This window comes from Perkinsus marinus, assembly GCF_000006405.1.
Source record: "Perkinsus marinus ATCC 50983 genomic scaffold scf_1104296939758, whole genome shotgun sequence".
Classification (NCBI taxonomy): Eukaryota; Perkinsozoa; order Perkinsida; family Perkinsidae; genus Perkinsus; species Perkinsus marinus.
In genome coordinates, this window is record NW_003213081.1 from 150,380 (window position 1) to 167,812 (window position 17,433).

Below are 17,433 nucleotides of genomic sequence, written 5' to 3' on the forward strand. Positions count from 1 at the left end.
GCAGACCCTTACTGAGGCTCGTAGCATAGTAGATGGTAAATCGAGTGTGATTACAGCTAAGGATAGAGTTATAGCTAAGAGGATAGTACAGGCATCAGTCCATCCTGACACTGGTGAGGTAATGCTCATACAACGCCTTCCATTATTGTATCTCCATCACACAGACTATTCTATTACCTCTGCGTATGGCTGGTTTCGTATCTTTCGGATCAATACCTGTGATAGGGATGCTAACACTAGCTGGGTTCCGTAATAACCCCACATTGGGTAGGACCATTCATAGAAGACCGTCTCACCACTACGACCACAGGTACTGCGGTATGGCAGTTCATCAACCAAAGTCATAATGCCTTATTCAACTATGCTAACCGTAATGCTAGTGCAGAGGTCAGCTGTAAAGACCCTAACGTAATGAAGGAGGCCCAGCGACGGTTCATAATGGGGTACATTGGCGCTGTATCGACTAGTATGGGTCTTGGTAGTGTCCATGATAGAGCATGCCGGATGTCCATCGCTCGGTGTTCTTAGGCTTACTCCTCAATAAGTGCCTTGGCCGTATGTTGACACCAAATGCCGGAGCCTTCTTTAGAACTCTAATACCTTTCCCTGCAGTCATGGGTGGTAACATTGCTTCTGGTAAGGACCATTGTAACCACACTCTGCACTGTAGACCACCTCCTTAGTGCTCCTCATGAGGTGGCATGAGCTGTCCACTGGTATAGCCGTGCGGAGGGCTATCGATACATCTGAGGATAGCATCCAATCTAAAGAGGCTGCTAGAAGGGCTGTTAAGGATACTATCATCACAAGGTACCCTAACCATTCACTTACTCCATCATGTGGATGGTCAGGATTGTATTACCAATACCAGTACTACTTCTACCACCCCTTCTACATCGTGGTGTCTGGACTCGTTTCGTACCAACAGCAGCTTTGCCTGGGACCAAAGCTAATATCATAGGGATGTGTAAGTGGATGGTTATGAGCTCACGAGTCCCTAGCTCTATTCAGCTATCCTCTCCATACTATGCTTCGCCTTCGCCTTACCAGCAGCAGTAGCCTTGTTCCCCCAAGAAGGCGCAATGAGGGTTGATGAGCTAGAGGATGAGGTGGTGGTGTTATTCTCATGGTATGGTGATATCCTATGTCATCAGGCCCAAAAGGAGGCCCTCTCTCGGTGGGGTCCTGCAGGAATAACTCCATCATCTACTGTGGTCTACAATAAAGGCATCTGAGCACTTCACCTCCCCCCATGTTGCAGTTTGAGGCATTTGTGTTTCTATTATCGTCTTATAAAAGCTTGTGAAGTCATGGGAAATCAATTCACGGGGGGTTACGTGCTCCTTGAAGCAGCACTCTGGTTAGCCGCCTTCCCGTCGTATCACATGATGGGTTATGGACATAACGATCGTAGCCCCTGTTCTCCATCTACACCAGAGGGTATACCCATTGAAGGGGTATCAACAAATGGTATAGCTAATAGGCCCAGGAGTAGTACCATCAGTATGAGAGGTGTGGGGGATAACAATCCCAGTACTGTCACTACGCCTACCTTTGCATAGGCGCTGCTGTCTTAGTCCCCAGTACTGTAGCTCTATTACAAGATCGGCTCCAAGGTTCAGTAGAGGAGGATGGGAAGGTTAGAGACTGTCACCGTTAGCGAATGGATATTCGTTAGCAGATTCATAAACCTGTCTTGGCACTACTTGATGACATTAGCCCTAGTGGGGTCGATACTGGTCACGTAGCGGCCTTCAACGGGTCGGTTGTGGGTGAAGGGGACGAGCTGCCTTTCAAGGACCATACACCTAAAGTCATAGATGGTTTATTTATACTTGAATAGTAGCACTCATCAGGTCCCAACACCAACAACAACGCTACTTCGTGCCTATGGTGGTATTGGCCTACTAGGAGAGATAGTAGATAGGTTGTGGAGAAGAAGTAGTGATGCGTGTGTCTCATATGTAGTCGGAGCCTTCCTCGTGTTAGGTTTGAATGACCCAAGACTTCGTATGCGACTCTTAGCTTATCAGCCCGACCAATCAGGTAACCACACATTGCTCTTTCCCTATTATCCCTCTCGGTAGACCATGCTCACCAGCAGCAGCAGATGCAGCTACCCCCAAGTGTAGTAAAGCGTGCCTGGATGCATATACTAGCTCACAGCCTTCTAGCTACTACACCATCGGAGGCTCAGTATCTGGTAAGAATAGACTATACCTTAGGTTAGTAGTCGATCATCAGACATACCTCCTACTCCCACCTCTCACCTCACCATCCTATGATACAGCAGCATTCGCTGTACTCCCTACCACCGAGTATCATTTATCGGCCCTATTGGAGAACTTTGCTATGGTGTCCCAGGATATAGCCGTGACGGTTAATGATAATCAGCCTACTAACAGGGACATAGCCAAGGCCATGCGCGCTATCATTGATACATCTACTCCTCTTATACTATCATCATCGCCATCGTCATCAGCATCGTCAACACGGTCTAGGAGTATTCCTACATCATCATCACACCAGAGTGGACAAGATCATCTCTGCCCGCATGAGTCGTCATCATTCACCACTTGGTAAGTCTACTCTTGTTCAAGTCAATACATCTTCTCCTCAGTTGCCTGGACTCAGTCTCTACTACCACCACGTCGTATCCTGCTCTTCATACATGCACACCACTACTATCTTTCTGTCTTACCCCTACCACAACTCTGTATCCTTCTACTGAATGCCAGTATGATGCAGTCAACCAACAACAGGAGCATAGATCCCCGGTTATTTCCCTATTGGGCCTACTTGGTGGAGTTGAGGGTATAACAAGGCTTGTCAACAGGACAGTTGAACTCATTGGTGCCGATACCCGTATAAGAGCTTACTACATCCGCAATGCGACTAGTCAGTCTACCTCTCCCTCCATACGTCCTCATGCCCCTACAAGCCTATCAACATCTCAACAGTCAACTGTCTGTGTTGTTGCTCGTATCATACCACCATTAATTGACTATCTTGTCGCGAAGGTCAGCTGCTATTCTGTCTTCGATGGTTTGCATCTCGAGGAGATGAGGACGACCATTTCCATCAGTCAAGCTCATCGCTTCCTCCCTCTATCTGACTACCATTTCGATTGTGTATGTCAGGACTTCCATACAGCTCTCACTGATTGCGGTGTCGTTGATACCAATATAGCATCTCAGTTTGGTGTGGTATTGGAATCATGTAGGGAAGACGTCCTCCAAGGGCACTATGAAAGAAAGTGAGTAGCTATACAACGATGATTCGGCCACAGTAGAGACTCCTCAGGCCTTCCCCCTGGCAGAATTCTCGTCGTCGGCGTGGTAGCAGTGAAAGCAGTATGAGTATCAGTAGTTATTCTCGAGGAAGGCATGTGAGCTCACCAAAGGAGATGTTCAATCGAAGAGCCATCGCTACAAGCAGTGATGATCTAGTTCCTCAAGTATCAGAGAGTTCCTCATATTACTTTATGGATAATCGAAGGACTGCTGGATGGGCTGAGGTCCATTCTGGTGGACGAGTAATTGAACTTGACACAGCGCGAAGTGTATCAATGAGTGGAAGAAAAGAGAAGATGTATTCAACTACAATTTCTGTTGGGGCTGGTAAAGTATTTCCTCAATAATAATGTTTTGATTATTGTGATAGTGTGAACTTTCATCTTTCGGTTTCATATGCTGCTGTATTGCGTTTTATGATGTGGGAGCTCGTTGATTGTATCGAGATAAGAATCAGACCCAAGACTGTGAGATCTTCTGCCGTCGCTTTCTGGCGACAGCAGAAGATCTGATGATTAGATTACTTTTATTAGGACACTGGATTATCTCGTTGCTTCCGTGGAGGATTATCTCAATTGGATGTAATCAAATTGTGATATATTTCCCTATTCTACACCGATGTGGATGATATCAGTTCCCACCTGACGGCACTGAGCAGCAACATCATATTTCTAGTAGAAACAAATTGGTAGAGGGTATACATCAATAACAGCAGGTAAGGACTTATCGTGTTCCTTTAACGAAAGCAATGCAAATACCGGCCAGGATGCATGCAATACATCCACCAATCATTATTGATGCGTAACCTACAATAGAATATCATGCTCATACCAAGAGGGGTAGAAATATCACCTCCGAAGGCGTATGTCTCTTCCTCCTGGCCTTCCTCAATTGATGTATGACCAAATAGCTGTAGAGTTGCACCTGAGGGGTTGTCAAATTGTATACGATCATCCAACATTACCCCAGAGAAGAGGTCCTATGGCTGAGCCCAAGAAGGCCGATACGCCCCAGATGCCGAGATCCTGATAATCATCGATTGAGGCGATTTTATGCACGGAGGTGCATTACCTTGGCTGCAGCATCTTCTGAGTCGAGAGTACCCACTTTCTCAGCATCACTTGCTGTTGTATCATCACTATCGATCAGTAGTGGTGTATCATCAACATCGCTAGATTTGATCTGCTGATGCTTGCTAGGAAGTGTGTCCAATGCAATAGCATAATCAACACTGAGGAAGCACCCACATCCAACACCGTATATGATACAACACGATAATATAACTGTAACCGGAGAGATCACTGAAAGAAATCATTATGGCAGAACTCAATGTAATGACTTACTGGAGTCTGCCGGTCTAAAGGGCGCAGTCATGAAGAGGAGGTATACAGCAGCCATAACAGTGCCTACTATGATAATAAAGGGAACATATGGTAGGAGACCATTACATGCTGCATACACTAACTTCTTCCTACCAACTTCAGCATTATCGGAAAGTCTACCCATCGGATATGCTACTGCCGCCGCTACTACCTATAGAGCGACAATGGAGAATCATCAATCATACAATATAGTTACCTGTGCTGTGATGGCTATCTCAGCGATCCATACTTGCAATTGACTCTGTGAGGGGCGAGTGCCATCATTACTGGCTGGAGAGGGGACAGGGTATGATGGAGACCTTGTTGGAGCTATTACGTATTTGATCCCGTAGAAAGTAGAAGATGAATGCTTGCACTGACACTCCAATGTAATAGAAGGTACCTTTACAAGATAGCTCACAATAGGATGAGGATGAGGAGCATCGTACGTCCGATGAAGACCCATAAGAAGTCATAACCTTGAGAGCAATCCAATGTGAAGGATGATGCTATAGCTGATAGGGTTAGGGGCCTGGATAGAGAGGTGCGAAGTGTAACGGTGATGCTGTCGATGATGCTGACCACCTCGATAGATATTTGGGTAATAGTGTTTCCTTAGCGGTGATACAGCTTATTATGGTGGTGCAAAGGACCATTACGGCATAGACCATGTATATAAGGTGATAGTCATGGACTGAGGTATGGTCATGAGTGGAAGCCAGTAAGTCCGGGAAGGATTACTTCTAGTTAATAAGACTACAAGAAATCCAGTGATGCTACCAGTAAGTTGATGTACTGCTACGATTCCAGATGCTGAACCCTGATGAGACATGCATCCATTACCCCCCTTCCAATACTCAAAGTATACTACCTGTTGCGAGGGCTGTATTAAGTCCGGTACTAGACCGCATTGAGCGGAGAATATCGTATTCAGCGATATCATCGACATGAAGAGGAGGAAAACATAGAGACCCCTGACAACAGCGATGGACAACAATATGATGATACTCATTTTACCCGAGTTTAAGGGCGCTTGCAGCCCACATGAGGAGAACTCCAATAATCCCACTAATCGTACATCCTATTATAAATGGTCTCCTTCTACCCAACGATGAAGTGCATTCATCAGAGAATCTGCCAGCTATAGGGCAGATTAATTGTGATATTCCCACAACACCTGATATGATACTGCTGATATGCCTACAATTTTACTACTGTAGTGTTACCAAGCATAACTCCCAGCATAGGTCCTTGAGACTTAGGCCATAGTCTTAGAGCCTCGGCGGGTAGTACAAAAAGTCCTACCATAATCACACGGTAAACATAATGATGATGATTATAATACCCTCATTACCCATACTGCCGCATATTGCGCCATATGGTAAGTTGAAGCTCGTCAACATCATAAGCTTTATCGAGCTCATGTGTTCACGCTTCTTCTGCTGTTGAATGAAAAACTGTTTTCTTGTCAGCCTCTTACCCTCCTCCTCCTCCTTTGACGATCCTATTGTATGGTGAACACCATACTTAACACAGCTATCTGTAGTAATAATATTACCACCAAGAGGCGTTGATGAGTCTGGAAGGGATACCATGGAGGTATGAAAGAAGTTACGAAAAAGATCTATCGATATTCAACACGATAATCAGCTTGGCCATCTAAGGCCTATCCTGTTTTAATGCGCAGCCTTAATCTACAGTAATAATAAAGCGAGTGCGCACCTTCAACCGCGCTCGCCCTTAAATGCAATACTCACCGTGTAATCCACCTCTGAGGTTCACGACGTAACGCTGTTGTGTTATGTAGTTTATGATAGGGTGGGTATTCAACAGAACACCACAACATAGATCTATAACTAGATGTTGTTCTATGGTGGGCATCGAATTAAATGTTATCTTATATTACTCCTTATACGTGAGGACCAATCAACTAACGATGATAGTAGAAGGGGGCTCCAAGCATCGGAGGTGGGAGTTTCAGTGTCGTAAGGGGTCTCGTTCGGATTATAATAGGTAATAACTACCCTGGAAGACTGGGCCTTCCCACAGCAAAGCATATTGAAAGTAAAGTCTCTTCCATCACGATTATTGTGGTATCAATAACTACTTCAGTTCACTCCAGCTATTGGGGTGCCACATGTAGCAGCAGTAGAAGAGAATACTGGGTCGGATCAGGATGGACCTCTTAGACTGTATGCTGCTGAGTCTATTAGTAGCATGCAGATAACGTCATCTGGTAAGATAAGCAGATGTAGTATCGATATAACTACATTTTTAGGTAGCTCCTTCGACACCTTTAATCATCCTTCACCCCGTATACGAGTGGTATCAGCATCAACATCTCGACAATACTGCACTGATGATGTACTCGGTTATCAATACTGATCATCATCTTGGATGATTTCGTATAGGATCTAGTCATCCCCATGCACGTATGGAGGAGTCTTAGTGTAACTACGGAAGGCATATCTATTGCTGTAGACCACGATAGTGCTCTTCTAGCTCCACTCGGTATAGAGGTCAGTACTTCAACCTTCAGCGCTGGTACTACCGAGTAACGTAGTTGCTTCGAGCGAGCGTGTCTGATGATGATACCCTGCGGACTCCAACATCAGTATTATCTTCAGATGGTGTTGCCATGGCTAGTGACATAAGGTAGAGGCGGCTATCATTGTAGTCTTATTATCATGATGATGATAATTCAAGGTTCATGCACGGTGGACTCTTCAGACTATGCTACGCTCCTGATGGTACCTTCGCAGAGTCCACTATATCGTCAAATAGTGCCACACCGGCTCCTACAGGCTCCCAGGCCATGATCCTGTATAACAATCTACTACCAATAACCCTTCAGGCAATGTATGATTATTAGCATGAGTTAAATCTAAGCGTACAGGTATTAGGAGTATACAGTACATGCAGCAGTAATGGGTGCCTACAACGTGAGAGATGGGACTGTTTTTATAATACGAGGTGGTGGGTCTATTCTACCATACTGATGTAGTTGATACCTTTCTTAGAGGTCCAAGACTTCCACCAACACTCTCCCATCATTCACCTACCTATCAAGAACTAAGCGATAAGTGTATAATAACGGTAACCAACAGAGATGGATGGGGTATACAGGAGTCCATGACATCGTTATTATGGTGGACCCAACTATATGATGCTGATGATCTTGATAGTAGTGGTATGTTGATACAATCATCAGCATTATCAACAACTCATGCTAGTGGTAGACAGTGTGGCCAACGTCCAGCTGAGTCCACCATATTCAGATCTGATACCATAGGAGGTAGCCTACATTGTGGTGTTGTTCTTATACTCACCAGTGCCATTAGGTGTGTACATATCGAGGCCTCTAGAGCTGAGGACTGATAAAGACGCTGTCTTACCAAGTATTGGTGGTTGGGTGGAAGGTGGTAGAATACTGGGGCTGTGCTACTGTCCTGATTATGATGCTGCTGGTGCTGCAGGGGGTATATTGAGGTCCAACAATCTCTTGAAGGATACTTCACATCATCATGTTCCTCAGATGTGATACGTTCCATGATTTCATCCAACCAGTAGGCTACCTCTATCTCTTCAGTATTAGCATCTGTGATGCTGGTGATGTCTCATGCGCGGACAAGTATTGATCATCCCAGATGGCAGCTTCCTCATCTCGATACCCTTTAGGTATTACTCGATATTACCTATGCAGGAGTTCCTCCTACGCATAGACTGCCCACCTGGAGGAGGCTGTTCGAGTAGTAGTAGTAGTAGTATCTATCACTTTGTACCATCATCATATCTACACTAGGTACATTAGGCTCGGATGAATCTCGTGTGAAGTTGTTATATACTGCAGCTGCAGCTAGAGGGGAATCACCATTGAGTGGTGATAATAATATACCCAACTGGTCTGCAACATCTCCATGCAAGACTATAGTAGCAACATCTGCACCTATATCGAGTACTGGTAGAGGGCATACTATTGATCGTGGTATTTGGAGTGATGTGGAATACCGGTATGATGGTGTCAATGCGCTTGGTGGAGGCTCACGTGCTGATTACAAGTAGGAACCGCAGTGACGTAGCATCATCATGCAAGTTGCTTGTTAGATTCTGGTCATCACCAAATCCTGATCCGTTGATAGACGTTGGCACTTCGTATACCATATGGTCACCAAGGTTGGCAGTAGGTATTGGAGAATGGGCTCTGGTGTGCTACTGCAATGATAACTGTGACCAGGGTGAGTGTTAAGGAGACTTTCCAGGTCCTATAGTTGTTCTACAATCGACAGGGACTTCTTGGTTGCAAGCTGGTTATGTATATACTGTTGATGAGATAGGCCTAGGTAGTAGTAGTATGTATTGCACAACATGTAGTGGTAAATCTAAGATCAAAGCTGTTCGTTACGCTAATAAACCTGGTACTATAGCCTTGTATAGTGGTCCTATAATACCACGTCCTCTACCAGTACCAGGGACGAACTCATTGGGTGGTAGTGCCAGTAGTGGTTATCATGATGAACACATATTTCCATCAGAGGGACCTAGATTTGCTGGACAAGCAGCAATTCTAAAGGTTATATCATATGATGTTGAAGTGAAATATGAAAGTAAGGCTGCTGGAGAGCTGGTAACACTAGAGGAAAGTGGGGACTACCATAAAGCTATACCAGATCAATTACAGTGGCAACAATCACTTGATACAGCATGCAAGATGGGAGAGTACAATAGCGGTATATTATCGGGTGTATCGTCGCAGGCCCAAGCCAAGCAATATGCTGCTGTGAAACACTGTGCAGAGGTTATTACTGGTCTTAGTAGTGTTACGTGTACCCATGATGTCTATCTACCTTTTACTAGTGAATCTAATGATAAGACCTTGACCATACTCATATCAGGGACAATGCTTGTGTGCTATTGTTCTTATGTAACAGCCCAGAAGGATTGTATCAGTGACGAGTACTGGTATGCTGCTAATACCTTCCAAGTGAGAGGTCCATGGAGATACCCAGGAGAGGATGCTCTACATTGGGAGGTCCCTATAGGCCGTACATTCGCCTTGAATATAGCTCGAGGGTGGGGACTAGGTCTACATAGACGCGATGGTGTTTATGGTAACATTACAGCAGGATGGTCACAGGATTATATACGTATCTTACCACCTGGTGGTACATGTACATCTAGTGATTATAATCCTAGGGGGACTGCATTAGGCATTAAAGTGAGGTCAATAGACCACTGATCACAGCAGTTTATATAGGGATCAGGTAGGATGCCCATCCATCGACCCAGGGGAATGTACTCTAGTAGCATCATATGACAACATACCACTCCTCACCTATAGGAGCAAAGATGATCCAAGCCTACCCAGGATACTCAAGGTGGTATTATCTTGCAGCCCGCGATGATAGCAGAACGGCTGTGATACTCAGATAGATGCATCGGGGATGGGTACTACACTGCTACACTTTAATGGTAGCATAGATAAGATAATCAATACTGGCGATCTCATATTGTTGGATCCTGATGTAATCACTATTGGTGGTAAATCTTCGATCGCTATGGGTGGTGGAACAACTATGACACCATTGGAGAGGTGGCATGTATACAAGTTGGCGGGTAGAAGGCCATATGCTGATACATTGAAGGCTATGCTTGAACTAGGCTATCCTTCTCAACAGTGTGGTACCAACACTGACTGCAATGACCATATAACAGGCCATAGGGTAATCCGGATCAGGAATAGTCATACTCTAGCTTACTTTCAGGTCATGGTCATGTCCTCTACTGTTGTTAGCATCCCTATTGGCTTTGGCCCTTCCGATCCAGGCTTTGGATTCGAGGTCAGTGGAGTGCATCAAGCAGCAGGTCATTGGGAGATCCATAGCAAGGCGTGGACTACCCAGTACTTGAGGGTAATATGATGGAGGATAGCCATTATCATTGGCATGACGATAGTGATGCTACTACTCCTAGTAGGCTACCAGAACTGTGGATAATTTGGTGGTATGTTGGGGTACTGTAGATGAAGAGGAAGGAGATGGCAATACTACAAGGCATTATCACCTGCCACTGGTCTGGGAGCTAGTAGTGTAGTCAGATACTACTCCCAAGTGGGCACGCTGACTCTCATTGACCCCCCGACTATGGTGTCTGCAAAATTGTTCCTCACTAGTAGTATGGAAGGTGCCATCCAACCAGCGGTAATTCCCTAGGTGGATATCAATCTATCAACTACTATTACTATTGGCAGTAGTGACGGCCCACTTTAGGTGCTCAGCTTTACCCCCGGGCATGCTGATCAAGCTCTACAGCATGCGAGGAGTTACCCGAATGCCCGAATGCAGCTAAGGATAGTCTTCAGTAACTTGGATGTACTCGAACCTTACATCACTAGTGAGGAGGGATATACGATTAGCGATGCTGTATTGTAGAGTAATAGGCAATATGTCCCCGCTATTGGCATTAGAACAGTACAAGGCGATGGGTGGAACAGCCTCCAATACCTCAAGTGCAGTGATAGCGACATCTAATATGTCCTCACCCTTCCCTCGGGACGAGGAGGTACGAAGAGCTCCTAACTGGGGACATAGCTTCATCTTAGATATCTCCCTCACGAGCGTCCTCCAGTATATGTGGGGATATGTTCATAGAGTTATGGTCATCTGCGGTAGCAACAGGCTTCCCTCTACTATCCGGTGGTTGTTATTATACCAGAAGGTAATTGGCTATTACTATTGCCATCGGTTGTGAGGATATCGTCATAATTCAGCTACTATGACCATCCAGTGGGTAGCTCTTCTACTAGAGATGAAGATAAGACCCTCTATCGAGAGTTTATCTTGAGATTTCATCCAACCGAGGCATCCAACATTCTCGATAATCAGCCCCTTCTACTACGGGACACATGTGAAGGGAAGGATGGTGTTGTTGGACCATGCCGGTATCAACTCGTCTTCAACGTCAAGGTGAATACTGATGGCTAGTCTCATCGCCTTCTCCCAGCTGCCTAGGTGTCGCGGAGTATCTTCGCGGGTGATTCACACGTTCATATCTACTATGAGTGTAGTGATGATGATGACAATGGGGCATGTGGTGCGGATAGTATGTATACCCAAGGGGGCACGATGTAGCCTACATGAGCAATGCCGTTCGTAATACCGATATGCTTGGCTAGGTACCGAATATTCGACTACGGTTCAGCAGTTACCTCGCTTACAACTCGACTTCCATCTTCTGAGGCGGGATATGCACGATGGGACATGCACCTGGGTAAGGGAGGGAAGACTGTCCCTGTTGCTACCATGTTCCCTATCATCCATAGGAGGAGGCATAACGCTAGCTGGTATAGATCGTCAGCCTGATGGTGTGTTGGACCTGTCACCATCACCACAAGAAGGAGAAGAAGCATCATCTTCGACTACGGCCAACTTGACGGTCATGTCTGATCAGGGAACTCTCGTTTTGTGATCTATCGTATTTCCTTCCAGATCACTGTGGCGGGTAGTGACATACTGCCTACCTCAAGATTAATATTCCATCTATGGCCTTTAACCCAGTGGGATCTGCCAGCATCGGGTTGCCGAGTCAGTTGCACCATGCCTAACCTCACCTACTGTGGGAATCCAACGTGTATGTCTGCTCACGATAAGGATACAATCTAATATGCGTTAAGCTCTTGTTAGGTCAGTTCGTCTCCCTCACGGAATACACAGGCAATAACGCAATATCTTTAGCCTTCGATCCCAGCATGGTCCCGATACAGCTCCTTAATGCGTGTACCTTCATTTTCCGGGAAATTTCCCTTCCAAAGTAATGCCGAAGGCTATTGTGATGAAAGTGACCCCGGCCCGATTCGAACGGACAACCTTCTGATCTGGAGTCAGATGCGCTACCGTTGCGCCACAGGGCCTTGTGTTGCTGTATCCGATAGTCGAGGCCAAACTGTGGATTCATAGGTTCGCTGGTCTATTCCCGACTCGCATCGCTGCAGAGATTCTACATAGCGATGGGTACCACTCGGATTTCATCACCTCTAAAGGTGCCATGGGCCACACGCTCCCCTTCCAACCCATTCTCAGGTCTACTCTTCCTCAAACCATCTGGTCTTACTACAAGTACTGCAAGCCATGCTGTTGGTAGTATACTGAAGTGGGGTATTGCTGAGTATGGCAGCAAGCCCTTCGAATATGATAGAAACAATGCCCTCTATGTATGTCTCGGCGCGGTTATCTCTGCCGTCTCATCTGCTCGTGTATCATCAGTGCATTCCCCTTACCCAGGTGAGGCTGAGAATACCATCTACCCTCCGCCAGCAGCCATTAACTCTACAGAGTAACGGCTTATCTTTACCAAGAGCATCCATCGAATTAAGTCTCCCTCATGGTTACGCGTGTAGGACTACAAGTCACACCCTGCTCTATCAAGTCAGCCTATCAGGCTTGGTGGCTGACCCCGCTACAGCAGAGGGGATGATAATCCCAGACATCCTTACTCTGGATACCACTGAGCATCATTACACTCGCATCCCACCCAACAGTGGTACATGGTCTAGTAACATCACTAACCCTTGCTGCAGTAACATCTGCAGGTCAGAAGGATGCCTTGTCTGTTGCTGTTGCTGACAATTTCCGAAAGGTATTCCCTGACCGATGGGACGACCCTCTTCGGTGGCACCGTTTTCTATGTGCCATTGGCTGTACGTAACCCTCCTAGCGCTTTATTCAAGGTGGTCACCTTTGAGGAGTGATCGTGAACCACACTCTTCATCTTAGTCGTCACCATCCAACATCTGGACTGTTACCTTCACATCCAATGGTCAGCTCACTGCTAACGACATAACTACAAATACCACAACATCCAATAACATGAGCAGTACCGTTATCGTCTACTCCTTCAATGATTTACCCTTCCTACCACTGGAGCATGAGGATGATACATTCGCAGGCAATGTGGTGGGTCATACCCCATACCATAGTAGTGCTGCAGTATCATCTGTCTAGGGTGTACTCCAAAGTATGCTATTCGCTACTCTCCAACCTCTTACAGGACTAGGATGGGTGGAGGCTCAAACTCATTGGCTCGCCTTATTCTTTGAGGTATGCTCGTTGGTATACGGGTGCAGTATGGCATCACATTAGGTGAAGTCCGAAATCGGCGTGGGCGGTACCATCATCCTCGAGGCCCCAATCGGGTTCGATTTTTCTAACCCTTGTCAAATCGATCGCATACCAGAAAGGTGATCTTTCGCTCTGTATAACTTATAATCAAGATGAGGGTGTAGATATATAACGCCAGTTGATAGTAATACCGCCCACTTGCCTGGCAGTACTACTTGTACAGGGAGGAAGAGAGATGGTATGATGATAAGGCTCCTCCCTATTGATAGCGATGATGATAATCAATGGCCTATTGCTGAAATCAAAGTAGCCTCTCCCCTCATCTATCCATAAAGGTGTAGTGTACTATTAGGTATCTGGATTCATAGAGGGTAACAGTAATCGATATGCTCTGATCATTAGGACTACCAACCCTCATTCATGGGAGGTATATCAGCATTATCAATGGCGCTTATATGTGGCTGATAATAGTAATCCTAACCCTAGGCATAGCCCACTATCGTGCCTATAGATGGATATGTAGTCGAGGGGACACCATGGCCCATACCATTCACATGGCCCAATCATCATTTACTCCCATCAACATCATCCCTTACCGAATCAATATCTACCTACGATTATCCACAACGCTCATGGGCAATCTATCAGAGTAAGTCTTTGAGCATCATCGTCATCATCGCTATTGCATGCCAGATGTACTCCCAACTTCTCTTTATTATGCTGAGGGAGACGAGGCTATGGTACGAGCCTCGATTAATAGTAAGTACTATCCTCTCCAGTTACCCTATCACTATCGTGGAGGGATATCCACTACCCTATATGTGTACCCTATTATCATAACATCCAATATAGATATGGAAACTAGAATGCGCATGACAGCACCATCAGGGTATGTGTGGGAGTTCGAACAAGATGCCCGATACGGCAGCATCCCTTCTGAGTATAATGTCCATACCATACCAGGGTCTCATCCTATCATAGATAATACCCAAAGGCAGCTAATATGGGATGAGGTTCTACTAACTCCTCATGTTGCCTATGGATTTACCCATAGGATAAGGATACCTGACAACGACCCAATAGACGGTCTCAACAACTGTGTGTTAGAAGTTGGTTACTACTATAATGGTGACGATTATACCCTGCGTATTCGACATGGTGTAGCCTCGATGGATGCTGGCTCCATTAGGGTTATCAATAGTATGCATATTGGGTATCTCACTGACCTAGCTTCTTATGGACGTAACACCATTGATATAACCTTCACTCTAGTCACAGCTCTACCTCCTGGTGGAGGGATTATCATTAGAGCTAACGACCTAGCAAAAGGCCTAGTGATTGATGGTAGCAGTACCAGTGATTCCTTCAATGAGGCTAGTACTACATGTACACCTCTAGATGTGACAGATCACTCTACTAACACTCTACCATCGACTGCAACATGCGAGTAGTAGAATGAAGGGCCCTATCATTGAATACAGGGTTGATCATCTTCAGAGTAGTATCACGCAGAGGGCATGACGCCTGGGCACCCAAGGGGGGAGACTCATCGCAAACTACTGTATTTGGACTTATCATAATCATTACCGCAACAGCTAGTGGTGACTCTAGACGTATGCAAGATAATGAAGAAGTGTATATGAGTGAAGGGATGATACACCCAGGGAGGTATATAACTGTAGTAGACTTATCTTTCAAGAGTAGACTGATGGTAGTAGTAGATACAACCTAAGATTAGGATGTAAGAATCCCGATACACCAACGAATGGAGATGAGATAATATGGACCATTGAGAGGTGTAGCCCCCATTGATTCCTCATCTCATCCACTCTCAAGTTACTATGATGTTGGTAAATACCCCATAGGGGGTGCATCAATAGCCGATACTAAGGCTACTGTGGCTGGATTACAGATAAATGCTAGGATGAATGAGGCTTATATAATAGAAGATACTACTATACTCAGTAGATGGGATACTCAGGATCATTCCATTATCATTACCACTATTGTTGTTAGCACCTGCAGTGAGAACTGCCACTGGTAGAGATGACAGACCCGGTAAACTAAATGAGATAATAATAGCATTCGGGTTGACTTCAGGGGAGAGTGTTGAACCATCACAGGTGATAATCAACTACTACTGACATATACTGCATCTTACTACAGACACTTCCATCAGAGCTTGTCATACAAGCTCCAGTTGGTTTCATCACTTCCCAACATTGCATCGATGATATCACTATCGAGTCTTCCACTGTATTCGGGCATCCCGAGTAAGATGCCCTGGTACTGGGATGAACTACTATTACATAGCCATAGTTATTGGCCATCCTCCTCTCCTTATGCAAGATGGCCCGAGGAAGCTACGATACTAGGGTGTAAAGGTGGCACCAACACTGCTACAATCACTATAGGTCCAGGTCTACAGGCTAATGGGATGAAGTCCTATTACTTCCCCTATCGTTTCTTGAGAGCATCCATTCTCAGATATGTATTACGTATAGCTATTATAGGCATATCCTATCCTCTAGCATATGATGACAACTTATGGGTCGTATCATTGAGAGGTGATATCATCATAATATGATGATAGTCACTACCCATTACTAGGTCGACAGACATCCCTACCCTTTCGTGGTTACCGTTTGAGTACCTTCACGCACGTAACTCTAGCTACTGCATCTACGGCAGCTGCCGTACTCAGACCAGTGGCCTCCTCAGCTAGCTCCAGTGGGGTATGATCTTGACCATACATCAACATTCAAGTACCTCTCATTGACAGGTCCTTATCAGATTGACCTTCGTCCCCGCCAACAGCATCATCCCTTATGATAGAGAAACAATGCCTGGGTTAGACGCCTTACAAAGCACTGCTTCCTCAATGGAGAGGGGTGGTATACTAAAGATCATCACACCACCCGGGTACGGTATGCATCGGTGTCTATCGTGGCATGTAAATACCATATCAGATTCAGCTGGTTTAGTGGGAGGGTGGGCCAGACTTGTCCATCTATATCCTTCAATACTACAGTGGTAAGTAGTACTCCTACAACGAGTAGTGCCACTACTACCAATGAGGATATAGTATCACTGGTGCCCGATGTTGCCTATATCTGTGCAGTAGATGATGATAGTGATAACAGGGTGTTGACGATAACTATGATGGGAAGTGATAGTATACAAGCCGATAGAGAGTACACTCTCCGAGGACTCATCCACCATCCCTACACCACGATCACTCCGTCCCTACAATGGGCTATGCAGTCCTTCACCCCTCTTGCATACACAGATGATATGCAGGACTCAACACTTATAGTACGGCAGCCTCTTGATGACCTCACTCTAGATGGGTACTCAATAAACGAAGTACTTAGCAGCCATACCTCTGTAATCACACCTAGCGCTACTATCACCAGGCACTGCTATCCTTTCAAGTTAACAATGTTAATAACGAGTTTAATGGGGAAGCCAAAGTTGAAGATTTAACCATAACTATAATGTTTACTCAACCTGTAGTTGATGGAGATGTGGTAACTACAATAAGTAGCTACTATCTTGGATATTCTCCTATTCGGTAGGTATCCATAATTGCCCCCTATGGTTATGACCTCCGTGATGATGATACTACTAATTCGAATGGGTGTTTCGAGATATTCTGGCCGGATG

The 17,433-nt window shown here is 45.4% G+C and overlaps 4 protein-coding genes and 1 non-coding gene across 5 annotated transcripts; 2 read left to right on the forward strand and 3 right to left on the reverse strand.

Annotated features, from left to right (window-relative positions):
* Positions 1-185: 185 nt before the first annotated feature.
* Positions 186-1,235, forward strand: Pmar_PMAR029262 (sideroflexin, putative; the record flags this gene model as incomplete). Its single annotated transcript, XM_002782356.1, has 7 exons — positions 186-267; positions 311-478; positions 529-636; positions 684-810; positions 852-967; positions 1,012-1,115; positions 1,155-1,235. 7 exons carry the CDS (start codon positions 186-188, stop codon positions 1,233-1,235), a joined length of 786 nt encoding a protein of 261 aa, XP_002782402.1.
* Positions 1,236-4,016: 2,781 nt separating this feature from the next.
* On the reverse strand, positions 4,017-5,120 carry Pmar_PMAR029263 (hypothetical protein; the record flags this gene model as incomplete). Its single annotated transcript, XM_002782357.1, has 7 exons — positions 4,017-4,099; positions 4,146-4,217; positions 4,258-4,318; positions 4,365-4,576; positions 4,637-4,699; positions 4,742-4,826; positions 4,992-5,120. The coding sequence occupies 7 exons, from the start codon at positions 5,118-5,120 to the stop codon at positions 4,017-4,019; spliced, it is 705 nt and encodes a 234-aa protein (XP_002782403.1).
* A 578-nt stretch (positions 5,121-5,698) lies between these two features.
* Pmar_PMAR029264 (hypothetical protein) lies at positions 5,699-5,854 on the reverse strand (the record flags this gene model as incomplete). The annotated part of the gene is made up of 1 exon (XM_002782358.1): positions 5,699-5,854. A coding segment is annotated over one exon (156 nt), but the record flags the coding sequence as incomplete, so codon positions are not given.
* A 4,355-nt stretch (positions 5,855-10,209) lies between these two features.
* Positions 10,210-10,736, forward strand: Pmar_PMAR029265 (hypothetical protein; the record flags this gene model as incomplete). Its single annotated transcript, XM_002782359.1, has 3 exons — positions 10,210-10,374; positions 10,417-10,563; positions 10,674-10,736. The coding sequence occupies 3 exons, from the start codon at positions 10,210-10,212 to the stop codon at positions 10,734-10,736; spliced, it is 375 nt and encodes a 124-aa protein (XP_002782405.1).
* Positions 10,737-12,488: 1,752 nt separating this feature from the next.
* Positions 12,489-12,560, reverse strand: Pmar_PMAR029266. The gene has a single exon. It is a non-coding gene; the product is annotated as a tRNA-Trp (tRNA).
* Positions 12,561-17,433: the final 4,873 nt, after the last annotated feature.